Source organism: Berghia stephanieae, chromosome 3 (assembly GCF_034508935.2).
Source record: "Berghia stephanieae isolate SIO BIC M18660-M18661 chromosome 3, UCSD_Bste_1.3, whole genome shotgun sequence".
NCBI lineage: Eukaryota > Metazoa > Mollusca > Gastropoda > Nudibranchia > Aeolidiidae > Berghia > Berghia stephanieae.
This window is the reverse complement of record NC_088362.1, coordinates 66,990,822-67,009,120: the sequence shown is the minus strand read 5'-3', so window position 1 is coordinate 67,009,120 and position 18,299 is coordinate 66,990,822. Positions and strand designations below refer to the sequence as shown.

General features: G+C 37.5%; 1 protein-coding gene across 3 annotated transcripts in view; it reads left to right on the top strand.

The window, feature by feature from the left end:
- Positions 1–18,299, top strand: part of LOC144968255 (uncharacterized) — a 68,133-nt gene that overhangs the window by 42,618 nt on the left and 7,216 nt on the right. For 2 of the 3 annotated variants that reach the window (XM_078906424.1, XM_078906426.1), the window contains exon 3: positions 11,144–11,340. In XM_078906424.1, the coding sequence (XP_078762550.1) occupies positions 11,144–11,340 (197 nt within the window). Of the gene's footprint in view, positions 1–11,143; positions 11,341–18,299 lie in introns of those variants that run through there. The other variant, XR_013644551.1, reaches the window with a different exon arrangement.

Sequence of the window (18,299 nt, the reverse complement as noted above, 5' to 3'; positions counted from 1 at the left end):
AACAATAATAATAATGACGATTAATAATAAATCTTTATTGTCCACAAAATGGAAAAATGTACGTGGTCTACATCGCTTTAAAACTTAAATCGGATTGCAAATGTATTGATGTTTTGCGTATTGGAAAAATACTCACGACATCTCCATCGGGGTATAACATATTAACACACAAAATTGCAAACTCGAATGTTCATAGTCTGATTGATATAACTTAGTGATAAGTTAATTATAAAAATGGCTGTCTAAAAGCAATAACAACGGGTTGACTAACGTCAAATTCATTCCTTCTATTGATGCTCTGTGTTAAATTAAAATACTCACAAAGTCCGCCAGCCAGAAATATCACTCCAGCCCAAAAATCTACATGGAACCTTGAACTTTATAGTCTGATATATTTTAATGAGAACTAATCATAAAAATGGGTGTCTAAAAACAATAACAATGAGATGAGTGACGTCAAGTTGGTTCCTTCTATAAATATCCAAGAACTTAACTCACTCAATCCGCTCTCTCTCCTCCTTCAATACATATGAATCTATTCTCTCATCACTTTTTTGTGCGTCTATGCATGTGGTCTTGTGAAATGACACTCGCATTTGGATCGGACGGGACTGAATTCGAGTCCCGCTCCGAGTGGCGCATAATTGAGTCCTTGGAAATGGCTCTTTACTCGCATTCTCTCACCTTGTTCATTGTTAAAATGAGTACTTCGATGTTTACAGCGTCGTCTCTGTCGGGAAACAATTGCAATTTCGCTTAGCAGTCATGTCTCGTCTAACATGTTTTTATGTTGGCCAAAGACCCTTATAAAGTGATTTGAGCACCTTTATTGAATATAGCGGTATATATAGCGCAAGTAAATTTTCTCTCTCTCTCTCTCTCTCTCTCTCTCTCTCTCTCTCTCTCTCTCTCTCTTATAGCTATTGCTACATGTGATGCGAATATCTTGGACGGTTATTGATGCTATGAGTTTAGGTAAAATTCTCACAACATCCACCAGTCGGAAATAACGTACCGTCACACAAAACTACGAGGAACCTTGAACGTTAAAAGTCTGATTGATATAATTTAGTGAGAACTAATTACCAAAATGTCCCCGTGTGGTGTCCGGGTCCCTCAAATGAGAGGGTCAAGAATAGCCCAACGCCAAGCCAGCGTGTCGTAAAAGGCGACTAATGGTGTGTGATTCCCCCATCTTTGAGTCACCTGGTCCTCCAGGTTGGGGGTTGGCAAAGGGTTAACACCCCTTTCCGTTAAACTCAAACCGTTACAGAAACACAGACAGACAAACTAAATCCTTTTTTTAGCTTGGGCGACCGAAGAGTTTCTGGAATTACAGAATTTATGAAGGACAACAGACAAAGCCGAAAGGACTCTGCTGACCCGATGACGTCTTCGCCAAACAAGCAGCTTCGAATTGCGTCGTGGAACGTTCGCACCATGTATGAAGCAGGAAAAAGCTCTCAAGTTGTGACTGAGATGAGAAGATACAGGCTGCATATACTTGGAGTAAGCGAAACCCACTGGATACAATCCGGACAGAAACACCTCAAGTCTGGGGAGAAGATTTTATATTCAGGGAGAGGGGACGGGATTCATACACAGGGAGTAGGAATAATTCTAAGCAAGTTTGCCCAGAAGTCACTGAGAGGATGGGAACAATGCGGAGAAAGGATCATCATGGCGTCCTTTACAACACGGAGTAAGAAGATCAGCATGAACATTGTACAGATCTATGCCCCAACAAATGATGCAACAGATGAGGACAAAGATACATTTTATGGTCTGCTACAACAAGTCATTGACAAGTTGCCAAGGAAAGACATCAACATATTGATGGGAGATGCTAATGCAAAAGTGGGACAGGATAACGTAGGCTATGAAGGTATCATGGGACGTCATGGCATGGGAGAAATGAATGATAATGGAGAGAGGTTTGCAAATTTCTGTGCATTCAACAGTTTGGTGATTGGAGGATCAGTGTTCCCCCATAAGAGGATCCACAAAGCAACTTGGGTCTCACCAGATGGTGTGACAGAGAATCAGATTGATCATTTTTGTATCTCTCGTAGATTCAGACGTTCATTGGAAGATGTGACAGTACAGAGAGGGGCAGATGTTGGATCAGACCACCACCTGCTATTGGCAAAGCTTAAGCTCCGACTCAGAAAACACGGGGCCAGATCACATACAAGAAGAAAATTCGAGGTGAATGCACTTGATGGGGAAAAGAATGAGGAATTCAAACTACAATTGAGTAATAGATTCCAACCTCTTACTGAGCTCGAGGAGGACATAGATGTAGAGTCACATTGGGCAAAGATCAAGGAAGTCTACATAACAACTTGCCATGAGGTATTGGGGGTAAAGAAATCGGAACATAAAGAATGGATAAGTCCAACCACCTTGGACCTTATTGAAAAGAGGAGAACAAGGAAGGAACAAGTGAATGCAAGCCGAACAAGGGCTTCAAGGCTGGATGCACAAGAGCAGTATCGCGCCATAGCTAAGGAAGTCAAAAGATCTGTGAAGAAAGACAAGGAAGCATTCATGAACAGACTTGCAGAGAAAGCAGAAGCAGCAGCGACTGGAGGACACATGAGGATCCTTTATCAAACTACCAAGACACTTGCTGGAAAATATGGGAAACCAGAGGTACCAGTCAAAGACAAAGATGGGAAAACTATTTTTGGAAAAGAGGCTCAATCTGAACGATGGAGGGAACATTTCAACTGCCTTCTGAACAGACCACCACCAGACAACCAGCCAGAAATTTTGCCTGCAAGGAATGAGCTACCAATTAGCTGTGATCCACCATCGATAGCAGAGATTGTGGGTGCCATTAACAAGATGAAAAGGGGGAAAGCTGCTGGACCAGACCAGATTCCACCGGAGGCTCTAAAAGTTGATGCGAAAAGAAATGCTGAGGCCCTGCACCCACTATTTGAGAGAATCTGGAATGACGGGATATTCCCAAAGGATTGGAAGGAAGGACATCTTATCAAGCTTCCAAAGAAAGGGGACCTCAGTAATTGTAATAATTATCGAGGCATCACTCTTCTTTCTATCCCAGGAAAGGTTTTCAACCGTATTATTTTAGAGAGAATTAAGAATGCAACAGATGCTAAACTGCGGGACGAACAGGCAGGTTTTCGGAAAAACCGTTCAACCACCGACCAGATTGCCTCTCTGCGAGTCATAGTAGAACAGTCTATAGAATGGAACTCTCCTCTTATTGTCAACTTTCTGGATTACGAGAAGGCTTTCGACAGTATTGACAGAGCAACATTGTGGAAAATTCTGGCACATTATGGACTCCCTGAAAAGATAGTAAACCTCATTAAGGAAATGTATGAAGGATCAAGTTGCAGGGTTGTACATGAAGATCAGCTTACTGACAGCTTTGAAATTAAGACTGGTGTCAAGCAGGGATGCTTGCTCTCACCATTCCTGTTCATCCTTGCCATTGATTGGCTAATGAAGGAAACCTCCAAAGGGAGAAGAAATGGGATGCAGTGGACCCCCTGGACACAGTTGGATGATCTGGATTTTGCAGATGATCTGGCTCTTCTGTCCCACACCCAGGACCAGATGCAAGCAAAAACCACAATTATAAACAGCCTCTCGGAATCAATTGGTCTAAGAATTCACCCTGCAAAGTCAAAGGTCTTGAGGATAGGTACGCGTCAAAGGGAGCAGATCAAAGTAAAAGATCAGGAACTCGAAGATATAGACACTTTCTGCTATCTCGGAAGTATAATTGACAAGGATGGAGGCACGGAAGCAGAGGTGAAAGCACGAATAGGAAAGGCACAGGCTGCATTCACATCTTTGAACAGAGTTTGGAGAACTAAAGATATCTCCCTTCAACTAAAGCTAAGACTTTTCAACTCAAACGTGAAGTCTGTCCTACTGTATGGATGTGAAACTTGGAACGCATCACAGGCATGTATAAGGAGGGTACAGATTTTCGTAAACAGGTGCATGCGTAAGCTACTCAGAATAAAATGGATGGATAGAATAAAAAATGAAGAAGTATGGAAAAGAACACAGCAGAAACCAGTGGGAGAGGATATAGGAAGAAGACGATGGAGGTGGATTGGACACACGCTTAGAAAGAATGACTCAACTATAACAAAGAAAGTATTGGACTGGAACCCTCAGGGCAGAAGATCAAGGGGAAGGCCACGAGGAACATGGAGAAGAATTAAAGAAGCTGATATACAAAGAAGTGGTAAGACCTGGAATGAGATAAAAAAGTTGGCTCAGGATAGAGAAGGATGGAAACTGTTTGTCTGTGGCCTATACCCTGACCCAGGGTGAAAAAGGCAATGATGATGATGAATTACCAAAATGACTGCCTTAATACAATAACAAAGAGTGGAATGATGTAAATTTCGTTCCTTCAACAGTCTAATTGATATAATTTAGTGAGAAGTAATCACTATTGTGCGCAAGACGAAAGATAGAATAACAGACAGTAACTGGGATCGGTTCTGTCGGCCACATAGCCTCACTATTAATTAAAATTTATTTCTAATTTCACCAATTTTTGAAGTAAACACACAGTTCTTAGTATCAAACCTATTGTAAATTTGACGCTGATCACGAATCCGACGTGAAAACAGCGAAAATCCGAAAAAAATTGTCCACTTTTTATACTGCCACGCCCCGATCGCCGATCGCCTCAAAAAAATATCTCCCCGTATGTGGGCAAAAATCATCTGCGATAAACGCAGGGATCGGATCACAGCGATAGGTCATCCGATCCGCGATCAGCGGATATCAGCGTCTATGGTGGGCTTATGGCCAACTACCTGGGCGACAAGCAGAGGGACGGTCGGTCACTCGCAAATCCCACCTTGATATTTTTCAAGGCGATTGGCTATTGGGGGCGTGGCAGTATAAAAAAGTGGACAATTGCTTTCGGATTTTCACTGTTTTGACGTCAGATTCGTGATCAGTGTCAAATTTACAAAGGTTTGATACCAAGAAACTATGTCTTTACTCCAAAATTGTTGAAATTAGAAATAAATTTTAAATTTAAAAGTGAGGCTATGTGGTCGACAGAACAGTGCCCCTCCCTGTTCTGTGATGGGGCCTAGTGGTATGGCTCTCGCTTTCGTATCGAAAAGTCCAGGTTTCGAGACCCGCTCTGAGTGGCGCAGAGTTGAGTCCTTGGAAAAGGCTCTTTATTCACACTCTCTCACCGTACTCAGGTGTAAAATGAGTACATGGCCGTTCGTTGTCTTTGTCGGAAAAAAATTGTAATATCGCCTGACATGCGCCATGTCTGGTACTTCATGTTTAGGATTGCTGTTGGCTTGGAACCCACTGTAAACCGCGTTGTGCCCGTCAGGGGGAAAATTGTGGCCAAAAAATTTTTTTCCCACGACCCCATGGGTCCTTTTTAAAATTTTATTGGCCTTTTCCCGCGTTTTTTTAAAAAAATTTTTTTTTCCCCTTTCCCGGCAATGGCGTTTTTTTCGGTTTAAGTTTTAAAATTTTTGGTTTGTAGTCTCGGTTTTAAAAAATTTTTTTTAATCTTTTTAAAAAAATTAAATTTTTAAAAATTTTTTGGACCCGGAAAGGGGGTAGCCAAATAAAAAAAAAAGGTTTTCCCGTTTTTAAACACCGAAAAATTTTATAATGGATTTCCCCCAAAATAAAAAAAAGTTTTTTTTCCAATTTTCTTTAATTTCCAATGGCATGACATAATAGCCTTTTAATTATTTTTATTTTTATTATTATTTTTAAATTATTATTATTAATTATTTTTAAATTTTATTATTATTATTATTTTATTATTATTATTATTTTATTATTATTTTTTTTAAAATTTTATTTTTATTTTTTATTATTTTATTATTTTTAATTATTTTATTTTTTAATTTTTTATTGGTTATTTTATTGTTTTTTTATTACTTTTTAAAAATATTATTATTTTTTAAATTATTATTTTTATTAATCATTAAAATTAATTTTAAAAAAAAAAAAAACCCAAAAATTTTAAAATTTTTTTAAAATTAAAATTTTAATTTTTTTAAGAGCCCGCACCGGAAAAAACCCTCCCAAAAAAAGGGGGCCTTAACCTAAAAATTAAAAAGTTTTTTAAAACATTAACAACACCATACTTCTTATAATAAACATCATTAAAAAAATTTAGGAACAAGTTAAAATTTTTAATAGGGGGGGCCGTTTAAAAATTTTCCGTGTGGGTAGGGCATTCTATATAATTTTAACCTGGGGAAATTGAATGTAAAAGTTTTTTGTGAAGATTATCTTCGTTTTTACCCATTAAAAGGGGAGCAAAAGACGGGAAAGAGTTAATTTTTAAAACCCGATTTGTTATTTTTAAATTATTTGAACAGCAAAAACCCGAGTGTGGGGGTTTTAATTGACAGCATGTTTTCTAAAAAGGAAAAGGGTGGCAGGTCGTCATCACCGAAAAAAATAGATTAGGGAAATTTTTTAATCTACTTTTGGGAAAAGAAACAGCAACCAAAAAACCACCCAGTTGGGACACCATATGACAGGGGGTTTATGATCATTGCTCCGAACCAAGAAGGTACCGAGGGGGCTCTTTGTCGGCTGTGTTTTTAAAGGAAGCACCTCTCCATGAGGTATTGGGGGTAAAGAAATCGGAACATAAAGAATGGATAAGTCCAACCACCTTGGACCTTATTGAAAAGAGGAGAACAAGGAAGGAACAAGTGAATGCAAGCCGAACAAGGGCTTCAAGGCTGGATGCACAAGAGCAGTATCGCGCCATAGCTAAGGAAGTCAAAAGATCTGTGAAGAAAGACAAGGAAGCATTCATGAACAGACTTGCAGAGAAAGCAGAAGCAGCAGCGACTGGAGGACACATGAGGATCCTTTATCAAACTACCAAGACACTTGCTGGAAAATATGGGAAACCAGAGGTACCAGTCAAAGACAAAGATGGGAAAACTATTTTTGGAAAAGAGGCTCAATCTGAACGATGGAGGGAACATTTCAACTGCCTTCTGAACAGACCACCACCAGACAACCAGCCAGAAATTTTGCCTGCAAGGAATGAGCTACCAATTAGCTGTGATCCACCATCGATAGCAGAGATTGTGGGTGCCATTAACAAGATGAAAAGGGGGAAAGCTGCTGGACCAGACCAGATTCCACCGGAGGCTCTAAAAGTTGATGCGAAAAGAAATGCTGAGGCCCTGCACCCACTATTTGAGAGAATCTGGAATGACGGGATATTCCCAAAGGATTGGAAGGAAGGACATCTTATCAAGCTTCCAAAGAAAGGGGACCTCAGTAATTGTAATAATTATCGAGGCATCACTCTTCTTTCTATCCCAGGAAAGGTTTTCAACCGTATTATTTTAGAGAGAATTAAGAATGCAACAGATGCTAAACTGCGGGACGAACAGGCAGGTTTTCGGAAAAACCGTTCAACCACCGACCAGATTGCCTCTCTGCGAGTCATAGTAGAACAGTCTATAGAATGGAACTCTCCTCTTATTGTCAACTTTCTGGATTACGAGAAGGCTTTCGACAGTATTGACAGAGCAACATTGTGGAAAATTCTGGCACATTATGGACTCCCTGAAAAGATAGTAAACCTCATTAAGGAAATGTATGAAGGATCAAGTTGCAGGGTTGTACATGAAGATCAGCTTACTGACAGCTTTGAAATTAAGACTGGTGTCAAGCAGGGATGCTTGCTCTCACCATTCCTGTTCATCCTTGCCATTGATTGGCTAATGAAGGAAACCTCCAAAGGGAGAAGAAATGGGATGCAGTGGACCCCCTGGACACAGTTGGATGATCTGGATTTTGCAGATGATCTGGCTCTTCTGTCCCACACCCAGGACCAGATGCAAGCAAAAACCACAATTATAAACAGCCTCTCGGAATCAATTGGTCTAAGAATTCACCCTGCAAAGTCAAAGGTCTTGAGGATAGGTACGCGTCAAAGGGAGCAGATCAAAGTAAAAGATCAGGAACTCGAAGATATAGACACTTTCTGCTATCTCGGAAGTATAATTGACAAGGATGGAGGCACGGAAGCAGAGGTGAAAGCACGAATAGGAAAGGCACAGGCTGCATTCACATCTTTGAACAGAGTTTGGAGAACTAAAGATATCTCCCTTCAACTAAAGCTAAGACTTTTCAACTCAAACGTGAAGTCTGTCCTACTGTATGGATGTGAAACTTGGAACGCATCACAGGCATGTATAAGGAGGGTACAGATTTTCGTAAACAGGTGCATGCGTAAGCTACTCAGAATAAAATGGATGGATAGAATAAAAAATGAAGAAGTATGGAAAAGAACACAGCAGAAACCAGTGGGAGAGGATATAGGAAGAAGACGATGGAGGTGGATTGGACACACGCTTAGAAAGAATGACTCAACTATAACAAAGAAAGTATTGGACTGGAACCCTCAGGGCAGAAGATCAAGGGGAAGGCCACGAGGAACATGGAGAAGAATTAAAGAAGCTGATATACAAAGAAGTGGTAAGACCTGGAATGAGATAAAAAAGTTGGCTCAGGATAGAGAAGGATGGAAACTGTTTGTCTGTGGCCTATACCCTGACCCAGGGTGAAAAAGGCAATGATGATGATGAATTACCAAAATGACTGCCTTAATACAATAACAAAGAGTGGAATGATGTAAATTTCGTTCCTTCAACAGTCTAATTGATATAATTTAGTGAGAAGTAATCACTATTGTGCGCAAGACGAAAGATAGAATAACAGACAGTAACTGGGATCGGTTCTGTCGGCCACATAGCCTCACTATTAATTAAAATTTATTTCTAATTTCACCAATTTTTGAAGTAAACACACAGTTCTTAGTATCAAACCTATTGTAAATTTGACGCTGATCACGAATCCGACGTGAAAACAGCGAAAATCCGAAAAAAATTGTCCACTTTTTATACTGCCACGCCCCCGATCGCCGATCGCCTCAAAAAAATATCTCCCCGTATGTGGGCAAAAATCATCTGCGATAAACGCAGGGATCGGATCACAGCGATAGGTCATCCGATCCGCGATCAGCGGATATCAGCGTCTATGGTGGGCTTATGGCCAACTACCTGGGCGACAAGCAGAGGGACGGTCGGTCACTCGCAAATCCCACCTTGATATTTTTCAAGGCGATTGGCTATTGGGGGCGTGGCAGTATAAAAAAGTGGACAATTGCTTTCGGATTTTCACTGTTTTGACATCAGATTCGTGATCAGTGTCAAATTTACAAAAGATTTGATACCAAGAACTATGTCTTTACTCCAAAATTGTTGAAATTAGAAATAAATTTTAATTAATAGTGAGGCTATGTGGTCGACAGAACAGTGCCCCTCCCTGTTCTGTGATGGGGCCTAGTGGTATGGCTCTCGCTTTCGTATCGAAAAGTCCAGGTTTCGAGACCCGCTCTGAGTGGCGCAGAGTTGAGTCCTTGGAAAAGGCTCTTTATTCACACTCTCTCACCGTACTCAGGTGTAAAATGAGTACATGGCCGTTCGTTGTCTTTGTCGGAAAAAAATTGTAATATCGCCTGACATGCGCCATGTCTGGTACTTCATGTTTAGGATTGCTGTTGGCTTGGAACCCACTGTAAACCGCGTTGTGCACGTCTAGTAGATATTGCGCCAAATAGATGTTGTGTTATCATTTTTAAAAAATGATATTTTTATAAATTTTGAGTCAGGAAGAGGTAGCCTAGATGAACAAAAGGTTTTGTTTTTGATCACCGTAAAACTTATAATGGATTTCACACAAAATAAAAAAAGTGTTTTCCAATTTTCGTAATTTCCAATGCATGACAATAGCAGTTAATTATTATTATTATTATTATTATTATTATTATTATTATTATTATTATTATTATATTATTATTATTATTATTATTATTATTATTATTATTATATTATTATTATTATTATTATTATTATTATTATTATTATTATTATTATTATTATTATTATTATTATTATTGTTATTTAGTTATTATTATTATTATTATTATTATTATTATTATTATTATTATTATTATTATTATATTATTATTATTATTATTATTATTATTATTATTATTATTATTATATTATTATTATATAATTATTATTATTATTAACCCGAGCTCCGTCACCGGTACAAAACGTACGTCTATCGGGGCCTTAACATAGAATTACAATGCATTTTTAACAGTATACAACACCAATACTTCTTCATAATCATCATCATTATAAATACTAGTGAACAATGTTCAACATATTATGGAGGGCCGATTATCATTCCGTGTGGTATGCATTCTATATAATGATTATCCCTGCGGATTGAATGTAAAACGTTATTTGTGTAGATTATCTTCGATTACCCATTCATGAGCGAAGACTGGAGAGTTACATGTTAAACGATTTGTTATTATTTGATTATTTGAACAGCAATAAAGAGTGTGAGTGTTTGAATTGACAGCATGTTTTCTATAAATGGCAACGGGTGGCAGGTCGTCATCACCGAATCAAATAGATTATGAAATGTTTATCTACTTTTAGGAAAGTACAGCAACACATCTACCAGCATGTTGGGACAGCCTATGACAGCGGTATGATCATTGCTCCGTACCCAGAAGGTACCGAGAGGCTCTATGTCTTGCTGTGCTTTAAGGAAGTCACCTCTCCCTAGCTCATTTTGTGACGCTGAACCACGGCTAACGCCTGTGTTATTCCAGCCTTCCCTTGGAACAGATTCTAAAGATACATTTTCCCTTGGGGGCGAATGAAGAATATTTCATTTTTTTTTCATGCACGTCAGGTTTTCCAGATAGAAACAGAAAGGCATTGTCTTATCAGTGTACGGTCCAATACTGTGCAAATACTTAAAAAGGTTGAGATTCATAAGGAATATTAAGAATCTTTAAAAACGTTGAAATAAAGTAATGATCAAGCGCTATGGAATAATTTAATGATGTGTTATTTTAAATTCTCAATTAAATTGAAACAGGTCAATGATTTTGGAAATATACATTGGAAAGAATGGTTTGCTTCACCACAAGGTCAACCAAGGGTACGGATTCTGTTTGCATGTCTAGCGGAAGGTATACTAAAATCAAAGCGATCCGATTAACATTTTTTTTCTCCCACTTCCATTTCAGGCGAGTGAGAATGACCTCATCTCGATAACGGTTCAAGTGTCTGGCTTAGACCCTGTTCCAGAGGGCAGTACTGACTCCCAATTCAAACACGGCTTCCACGTTCATGAGTTCGGAGATATAACCGGTGGATGCAAATCAACTGGTGGTCATTTCAACCCGTTCAATACTGAGCACGGGGCTCCCACGGCTACAAATCGGTGAGAAACTCCTCCACCCCCTCCTTCTCCTCCTGCTCCTCCTCCTCTTCTTCTTCTTCTTCTTCTTCTTCTTCTTCTTCTTCTTCTTCTTCTTCTTCTTCTTCTTCTACTACTTCTTCTTCTTCTTCTCCTCCTCCTACTTCTTCTTCTTCTTCTTCTTCTTCTTCTTCTTCTTCTTCTTCTTCTTCTTCTTCTTCTTCTTCTTCTTCTTCTTCTTCTTCTTCTTCTTCTTCTTCTTCTTCTTCTTCTTCTCGTTCTTCTGTAAGAGAGTTAGCTTCAGCAAGTGGATTTAATGAGTTCACGATGCTTGTATATCAGTTAAACTTGGTCATTATATTGAGTACTAGAAAATTACTTTCTTTGATCTGTGTTACTTGGTATTTGGGGACAAAGCATCGAATTATATAATTGGTATTTATTATTTGGGCGTACGACCTTTGATTATTTGGGCGTAAAAACTGACCTTTGGTTAAAGGAATTGTGGGAACACTTTACAATAGGATATAAAACAGAGTGTTTCTGATCAAATCGGGATTCTACTTCACTATGAGTTGCACGTTATTACTTTAAACATTTTGTGCTCACCATAATTTTATTTGCTTTTACGGACTTAGAAATATTCCACATATATTGAAAATGGTTACATAGGCAAAATGAATTAACATCTGGACTGATTTTACGGATTTGGAATTTATGAAACTGATTGAATTATGACGATGCTATTTGATTTGGATTTCGAATTTATTACAACAAATATAACAGTAAGAAATGAAACTTGGAATCTGGATTTTTAATTTAGGGTAGCCCTATTCGTCCTTAAGGTCGAATAGCATCAATCGTGGTTGCCGTACGTACGGACAGTGTTGCTTGCACTATTCGTCCTTCACACTAAAGCTGGGCAATATTCCGTTTTTGCTTTTACTGAGCTGGATTCGAATCCACGTAATTACATGATATATCCGTATCGTCTTAAATGTTTCACAAACCCCACCTCTGTTTGTGAGTCAAATAATCAGTTAAGTGTGTGTGTGTGTGTGTGTTTGAGGTGTGTGTGTGTGTGTTAATTTCGTGGGTTTTTTTTGTTTGTTTTTTTTCTTCTGGGATATGATTTTTATTCCAGAATGGTGATTGATTTCTTATAAGGAACAATTGTCGTGTTCTCCTATTGGTAAGTATCCCATTCAACAAATACCTGCTCGAGAGTTTGGGTTGGCTAGGCACAGAGGAAGATTCGGCAAGTGTTCTTTGTTTTGGTTTTTTGTTTTGTTTTTTCTTTGGGGGGGGGGGGGGAGGTTGTTGTTTTGTTGTTTTTTTGTTGTTGTTTTTTGTTGTTTTTTTTTGTTGTTTTTTTTGGGGGGGGGGGGGGTTATTGTTGTTCTTTTTTATTTGTTTTCTTTTGTTGGTATTTTCCCTGCTTTTGTTTGATTTGTGTGTGTGTGTGTGTGTGTGTGTGTGTGTCTATTGTGTGTCTACGTGTGTTTTGCCTTTTTACATTTTTTTTTCAATCTGTAATAGTAGGTAAGCACTCAGTAACTATTTGTTTTAAATGACTAGTATTCAATTTGTCAAAATATTATATTAGTCATAATAGTATAAGCAGCGCAAAAAAAAAAAAAAACCCACCAAATTTCTGTATCTCTTAAGAAGCAGTTTTAATAACCTTGATAATTCAGTGAGTGCCATCAATAATAGCTTGAATTTAGCCAAAATTTTTCAACGATGTCGATACCTGTCCTTTAACTTCAAAAAATGTTGTTATAAGTTGTACAGTCTTGAGTAGACTAGCTGTATGACATAATGATAGATTTAATTCATGGCGAATTCAATGCGTTATCAAATTGGCAGTAAACGAGCCGTAATTGTATAGACGGGATGGAATTTGGCGGCTTTACAACACGCAAATTAATTCCAAAGCCGAAAGCACAACTTTGCATTTAAACTTATCTCCATAGACGATGTCAATATATTAAAGATTATTAAAGGACACTAATACCAAGTCCTCAATATTTTCAGTACTTCGTTCGTTAGCTAATACTATTAAGTATTTGGTATCCACTTTTGCCCTGACGAGAAGTTAGAATGTCAACGGGATGGGCTTTAAAATGTCTACGGGTTGAAACTGGGTGAAATAGAATGAACATAAAAAGCCCCGTTCGGCCTAAGAACAATAACTTGCCTATGTTCTTAAACTCAGAACAAGGGGTAATGTTGTCAGGGGGGTTGGGGTTGTTGTTTTGATCTGGGTAGGGGTCTAATAAGTCTGATAAAGTTACGATTACTGGCCAAAAACAAATTCCTAACTTTAGTTTAAAATTAAAAAATAAAAAGACGGAAATATATACATAATAAGATTGATATATTTTAAACAATGGTTACAAGAAAAATAAATCCACGATTTGTATCAATAAGTCTGTACTCAAACAACTTTGTATGCAAATGTTGTATTCCAGATGTGTAATTTTTGGCTTATCGCCACTCAAGGTGGTATTTCAATAGATATTATTACAACTAACGTATCTATGTACGGAGTGATACAGACCTGCCAAGCATTCGACATATTGTGTTATAGTGGAAAAAATAATACCATTTCAAAAGGATTTGTGCTGCATTGTAGGTTAACAAACACGCAGGTCTGACATCCGAATCCACTTATGGGCCTGGTTTAACATTGTTGTATAATGTATTTTGCGTCATTTTTTAAAAGATTTCTATTACAAGAATGAGCCCATAAGGAAATTGTTATCAGACCTAAAAATAATTGCACGTCGATCCACATCAATTTTAAAACCATCACCATCACTACCACAAGCACTTTTACAACATAATCATTACCATCAGAATCGCTACCACCATCATTTGCACAATATCATAAGTATCATCAGCACCACAATCAATATCACCACCACAGCATTATACCTACCATTACCATGGTCATATCAATTATTGCCATCACTAGCAAAATCATAACTATCATCTCAGCCACCACCACTCTAATAATAATAATAATAATAATAATAATAATAATAATAATAATAATAATAATAATAATAATAATAATAGATCTTTATTGTCCATAAATATGGCAATTTGTCATTTAGTTACACTTGTTATAATGTTAAACGATAACTAAGATTGAACAGATATTTCACTCCTACTTATTTTCTCCTCTCTCTCTCTCTCTCTCTTCTCTCTCTCTCTCTCTCTCTCTCTCTCTCTCTCTCTCTTTCTTTCTCACACGTGCGATATACACAACATAAACATATTCATTTCGTTTTCAATTTGTTACGATTGTGGCAATTCGACACCAAAAATTATCATCATTATCAATTGGTCAGTTAATCTTACATTAAATAAATTAATCAGTTAATCAGTCAACGAATCAATCCTTGGTTTTTCTGTACCATATGAAATATTCAAAATTTTTATTGCTGATGGAACGAACGTTGATTTATACTTGTTAGTTCTACATTTAATCTGACAAAACCTTCTCCCAGATGGTAAAAGACTAAATTCATGGTATAAAATATGTTTTTTATTGTTGGTAATTGAGAATGCTTTCCTTTCTATTGCTTTTCCATGAATTCTTTCTACTCCATCAAGAGGATGGTTTATTATTTTTGATGCCTCTTTGATAGATTTTGAAATTTTTGATTTATCTTTAAGTCGGCATCCTCCAAACCATATGGTGCAGCCAAACGCAATTACACTTTTAATCAATGAGTCATAAACTCTTAACATAGTTTTCTTCCTTACTTGAAATGTTCTCAATTTCCTTAGGATGTATAATCTTTGGGCAACTTTCTTAGAAATTATATTAATATGTTGAGAGAAATTGAGGGAACTATCAATGGTTATTCCTAAATATTTAAAATAGTCAACTATCTCAACATCATCTTTACCGATCGCCACACACTTTAAGTCGTTTTTATTTTTTACACCAAACACCTGTTCTTTCGTTTTTTCAACATTTAATTCAAGCTGATTTTGTTTACACCAATCGGTGAATATATTTATTTGTTTGAAATAATTCTTTTCGGTAACTTTATCTTTTAATAAGCCAAGAATAGCAGTATCATCTGCATATTTTACTATAAAACAATTTTCAAAGGATGGTCTGCAGTCGTTGGTGTATAAGATGTACAGGATTGGGGAACTCACACAGCCTTGGGGACATCCGTTAGACAACGTTCTTTTGTTGGAGATATATTCACCCAATTTTACACATTGCGGTCTATGGGTCAGAAACTCTTTATACCATTTAATAAGGTAGTTTGGAATATCCATGCTGCACAACTTTTGAAGCAAAATATCTGTGTTCATGGCATTAAAAGCTGACGAAAAGTCGACAAACAGGATTCTGGCGTAATTCGAGGGCGTTTGGTCAAGGTGTTTCGAGATCAAATTTGTGGCGGTTAATAGTGCGTCTTCAACACTGAGATGTTGCTGGTATGCAAATTGGTACGGATCTAGCAATTTCAGGTCATAACATTTTTGTAGGAGCTAGATTTTAAATTTTTTTCTAAACATTTCATTACAAACGATGTAAGCGCCACTGGACGGAAGTCATTCAATACGGTCGGACAACGCTTTTTTGGAACTGGAACGACAATCGATGTTTTCCAAAGTACTGGCACTGATTGTTCATCGATTGACCTTTGAAAAAGTTTTGTATAAGGTATAGCCAGTTGTTGGTGACAGTTTTTCAAAATAGTTCCGGTAATGTTGTCTGGTCCTGGTGCTTTATGTTCTTTACATCTCCGGAAGAGGGAGCTTACGGTTTCTTCTTCAATATCTGGAGGTGGCTCATTGTCATTTGACAAACCGTTGTGAACAGGTGGGAGCCTGTCAAAACGACAGTAAAAATCATTTAATTTGTTGACATCAGTTTTTCGTTTTTCCTTGTGGGAATGTTCGTTTCTTTTGGTCTACTCCTCCCATTTGTTTTATCATCTCCCATGCTTTCCTTGCGAAGCCCAATCTCAGTTGTCGCTCCATTTTATTTTTGTATTCAACCTTCTCTTCTTTTATTGTATTTCTGATCTCCTTTCCCTTTTCAAATTCTAGTTTAATGTCACCACTCATATAGGCAATTTTCTTTTCATTGAGTAAATATTTAAGTCGCTTTGTAACCCATGGCTTATTGTTAGGAAATATCTTAATTTCTTTTTTTTCCACGCATAAATCCACACAAAATGTAATATAACATGTCAAAGTTTCGGTCCATTCATCAATACTGTCACCTTCTACCCTTAATGTCTCCCACTGAGTACAGTCAAAACAGCCGTTCAGTCGTTGGATTGCCTCTTGAGTCCAGATATGGCGATATACTACAGTTGGTTTCTCACTCTTTAATTTAGAGATGTACGTCGGTACTAGGTGAATGGTATTATGATCAGATGTGGCTATCGGTTGTTTTTGTAGCGCTTTGTAGGCGTTCTTTATATTGCTATAGCACAGATCAAGCGTGTTGTTTCCTCGTGTTTTGCAGGTGACGAACTGTTCTAGTCCAGCTATGGGCAGCTGACAATGATTAAAATCACCAACAATAATAAGTGGACTGTCCGGGTGACGTAGTAGTAATGACGATACATGCTCATTTATTAATTGGTATGCTTTCTCAATTTTTGCGCTAGGTGGAATATAAATATTAACAATGGTGACAATACGAAACTCTCGAGGCAAGTAGTGTGGACGTAGAGACAAAGAAAGTAGTTCAATATTAGGCGTGTCAATTTGATCTTTTATATTTACAATTTTACACCATCTATCATTCACGTATATGCATAGACCTCCCCCTTTGTTTTTCCCTAATGACGTGTCTCTATCCTTTCTGTACAAAGTAAAATTTGCCAAATCAATACTACTATCGGTGTCCATAGACGAAAGCCATGTTTCCGTAAGACAAATAATGCATGCATTTTTATAATCATAATCAAACTTGGAGAGAGCAGTGAGGGTGTCTATCTTATTACGAAGAGATCTAACATTGGAAAGTATTATTGAAGGGAGTGGTGGTTTAGATCCTCGTCTATGAAGTCGGTTTTTCACGCCTCCTCTTTTGCCCCTTTTCCTTTTCCCATTCATTTTCTTTATTATTTCATTGTGGGAAATAACGGCTCTCGGTTGTATTGAAAGTAAGGATGGCTTAAGTCGAAGAAGGTCGTCTCGGGAATAAATATAACTGTCGCCATTTTGTTTTCCTTGAGTTGACATTGATAGAAGAAAATTTTGAGCAGAAGTGTACAATCTGAAGTATAAGCAATATTATTTTTATAATTCTAAATCATCATACCACGCTTAATATAATATTAAGCGAAGAATAGGTCTTCAATCAACAAATCGCGTAAAAAGATGAAAATAGCGGTGCAATTTTGTGTCGGAAGTAAATATAGCCGCCGCCATTTCGATTTCCTTTGGTCAGATACATTGATTCGAACGATTTTTCCGAGGATTTGAAGCAGAATTCTAAACGTTAACGTTTAAAGTACATACCATTTATCAATACGAACAATCATACACTGTTTAATACGTAAATGAGTGAAATGTTGTCATGAAACAAATAAATACCAAAAGAATTCATCACAAGGTGTAACTGTGCGTCGCTATTCAGCGCCGCCATTTAAAAAAAAAAAAAAACAAAAAAAAAAAAAAAAAAAAAAAAAAAAAAAAAAAAAAATCATTTTAAATATCAATACCATACGCGCACACAAAAGCGTCACCATTGCCATCAACTTTATCACTCTAGCTTCTTGATCAGTGACACCACCACTACCATCATTTCATCATCGAAACAAGAATAACATCACTGCTATCATTGTCACAAATACTAACGAGAGTTTTTATATAGCGCAATATCCGCTCGAAGTCTCAAAGCGCTTTACAGGGTGTCACAGGCCAACAGCAACACTTAACATCCTACATGATGTCTGTTAGGCGATATTACATTTTTTTCAGACAGA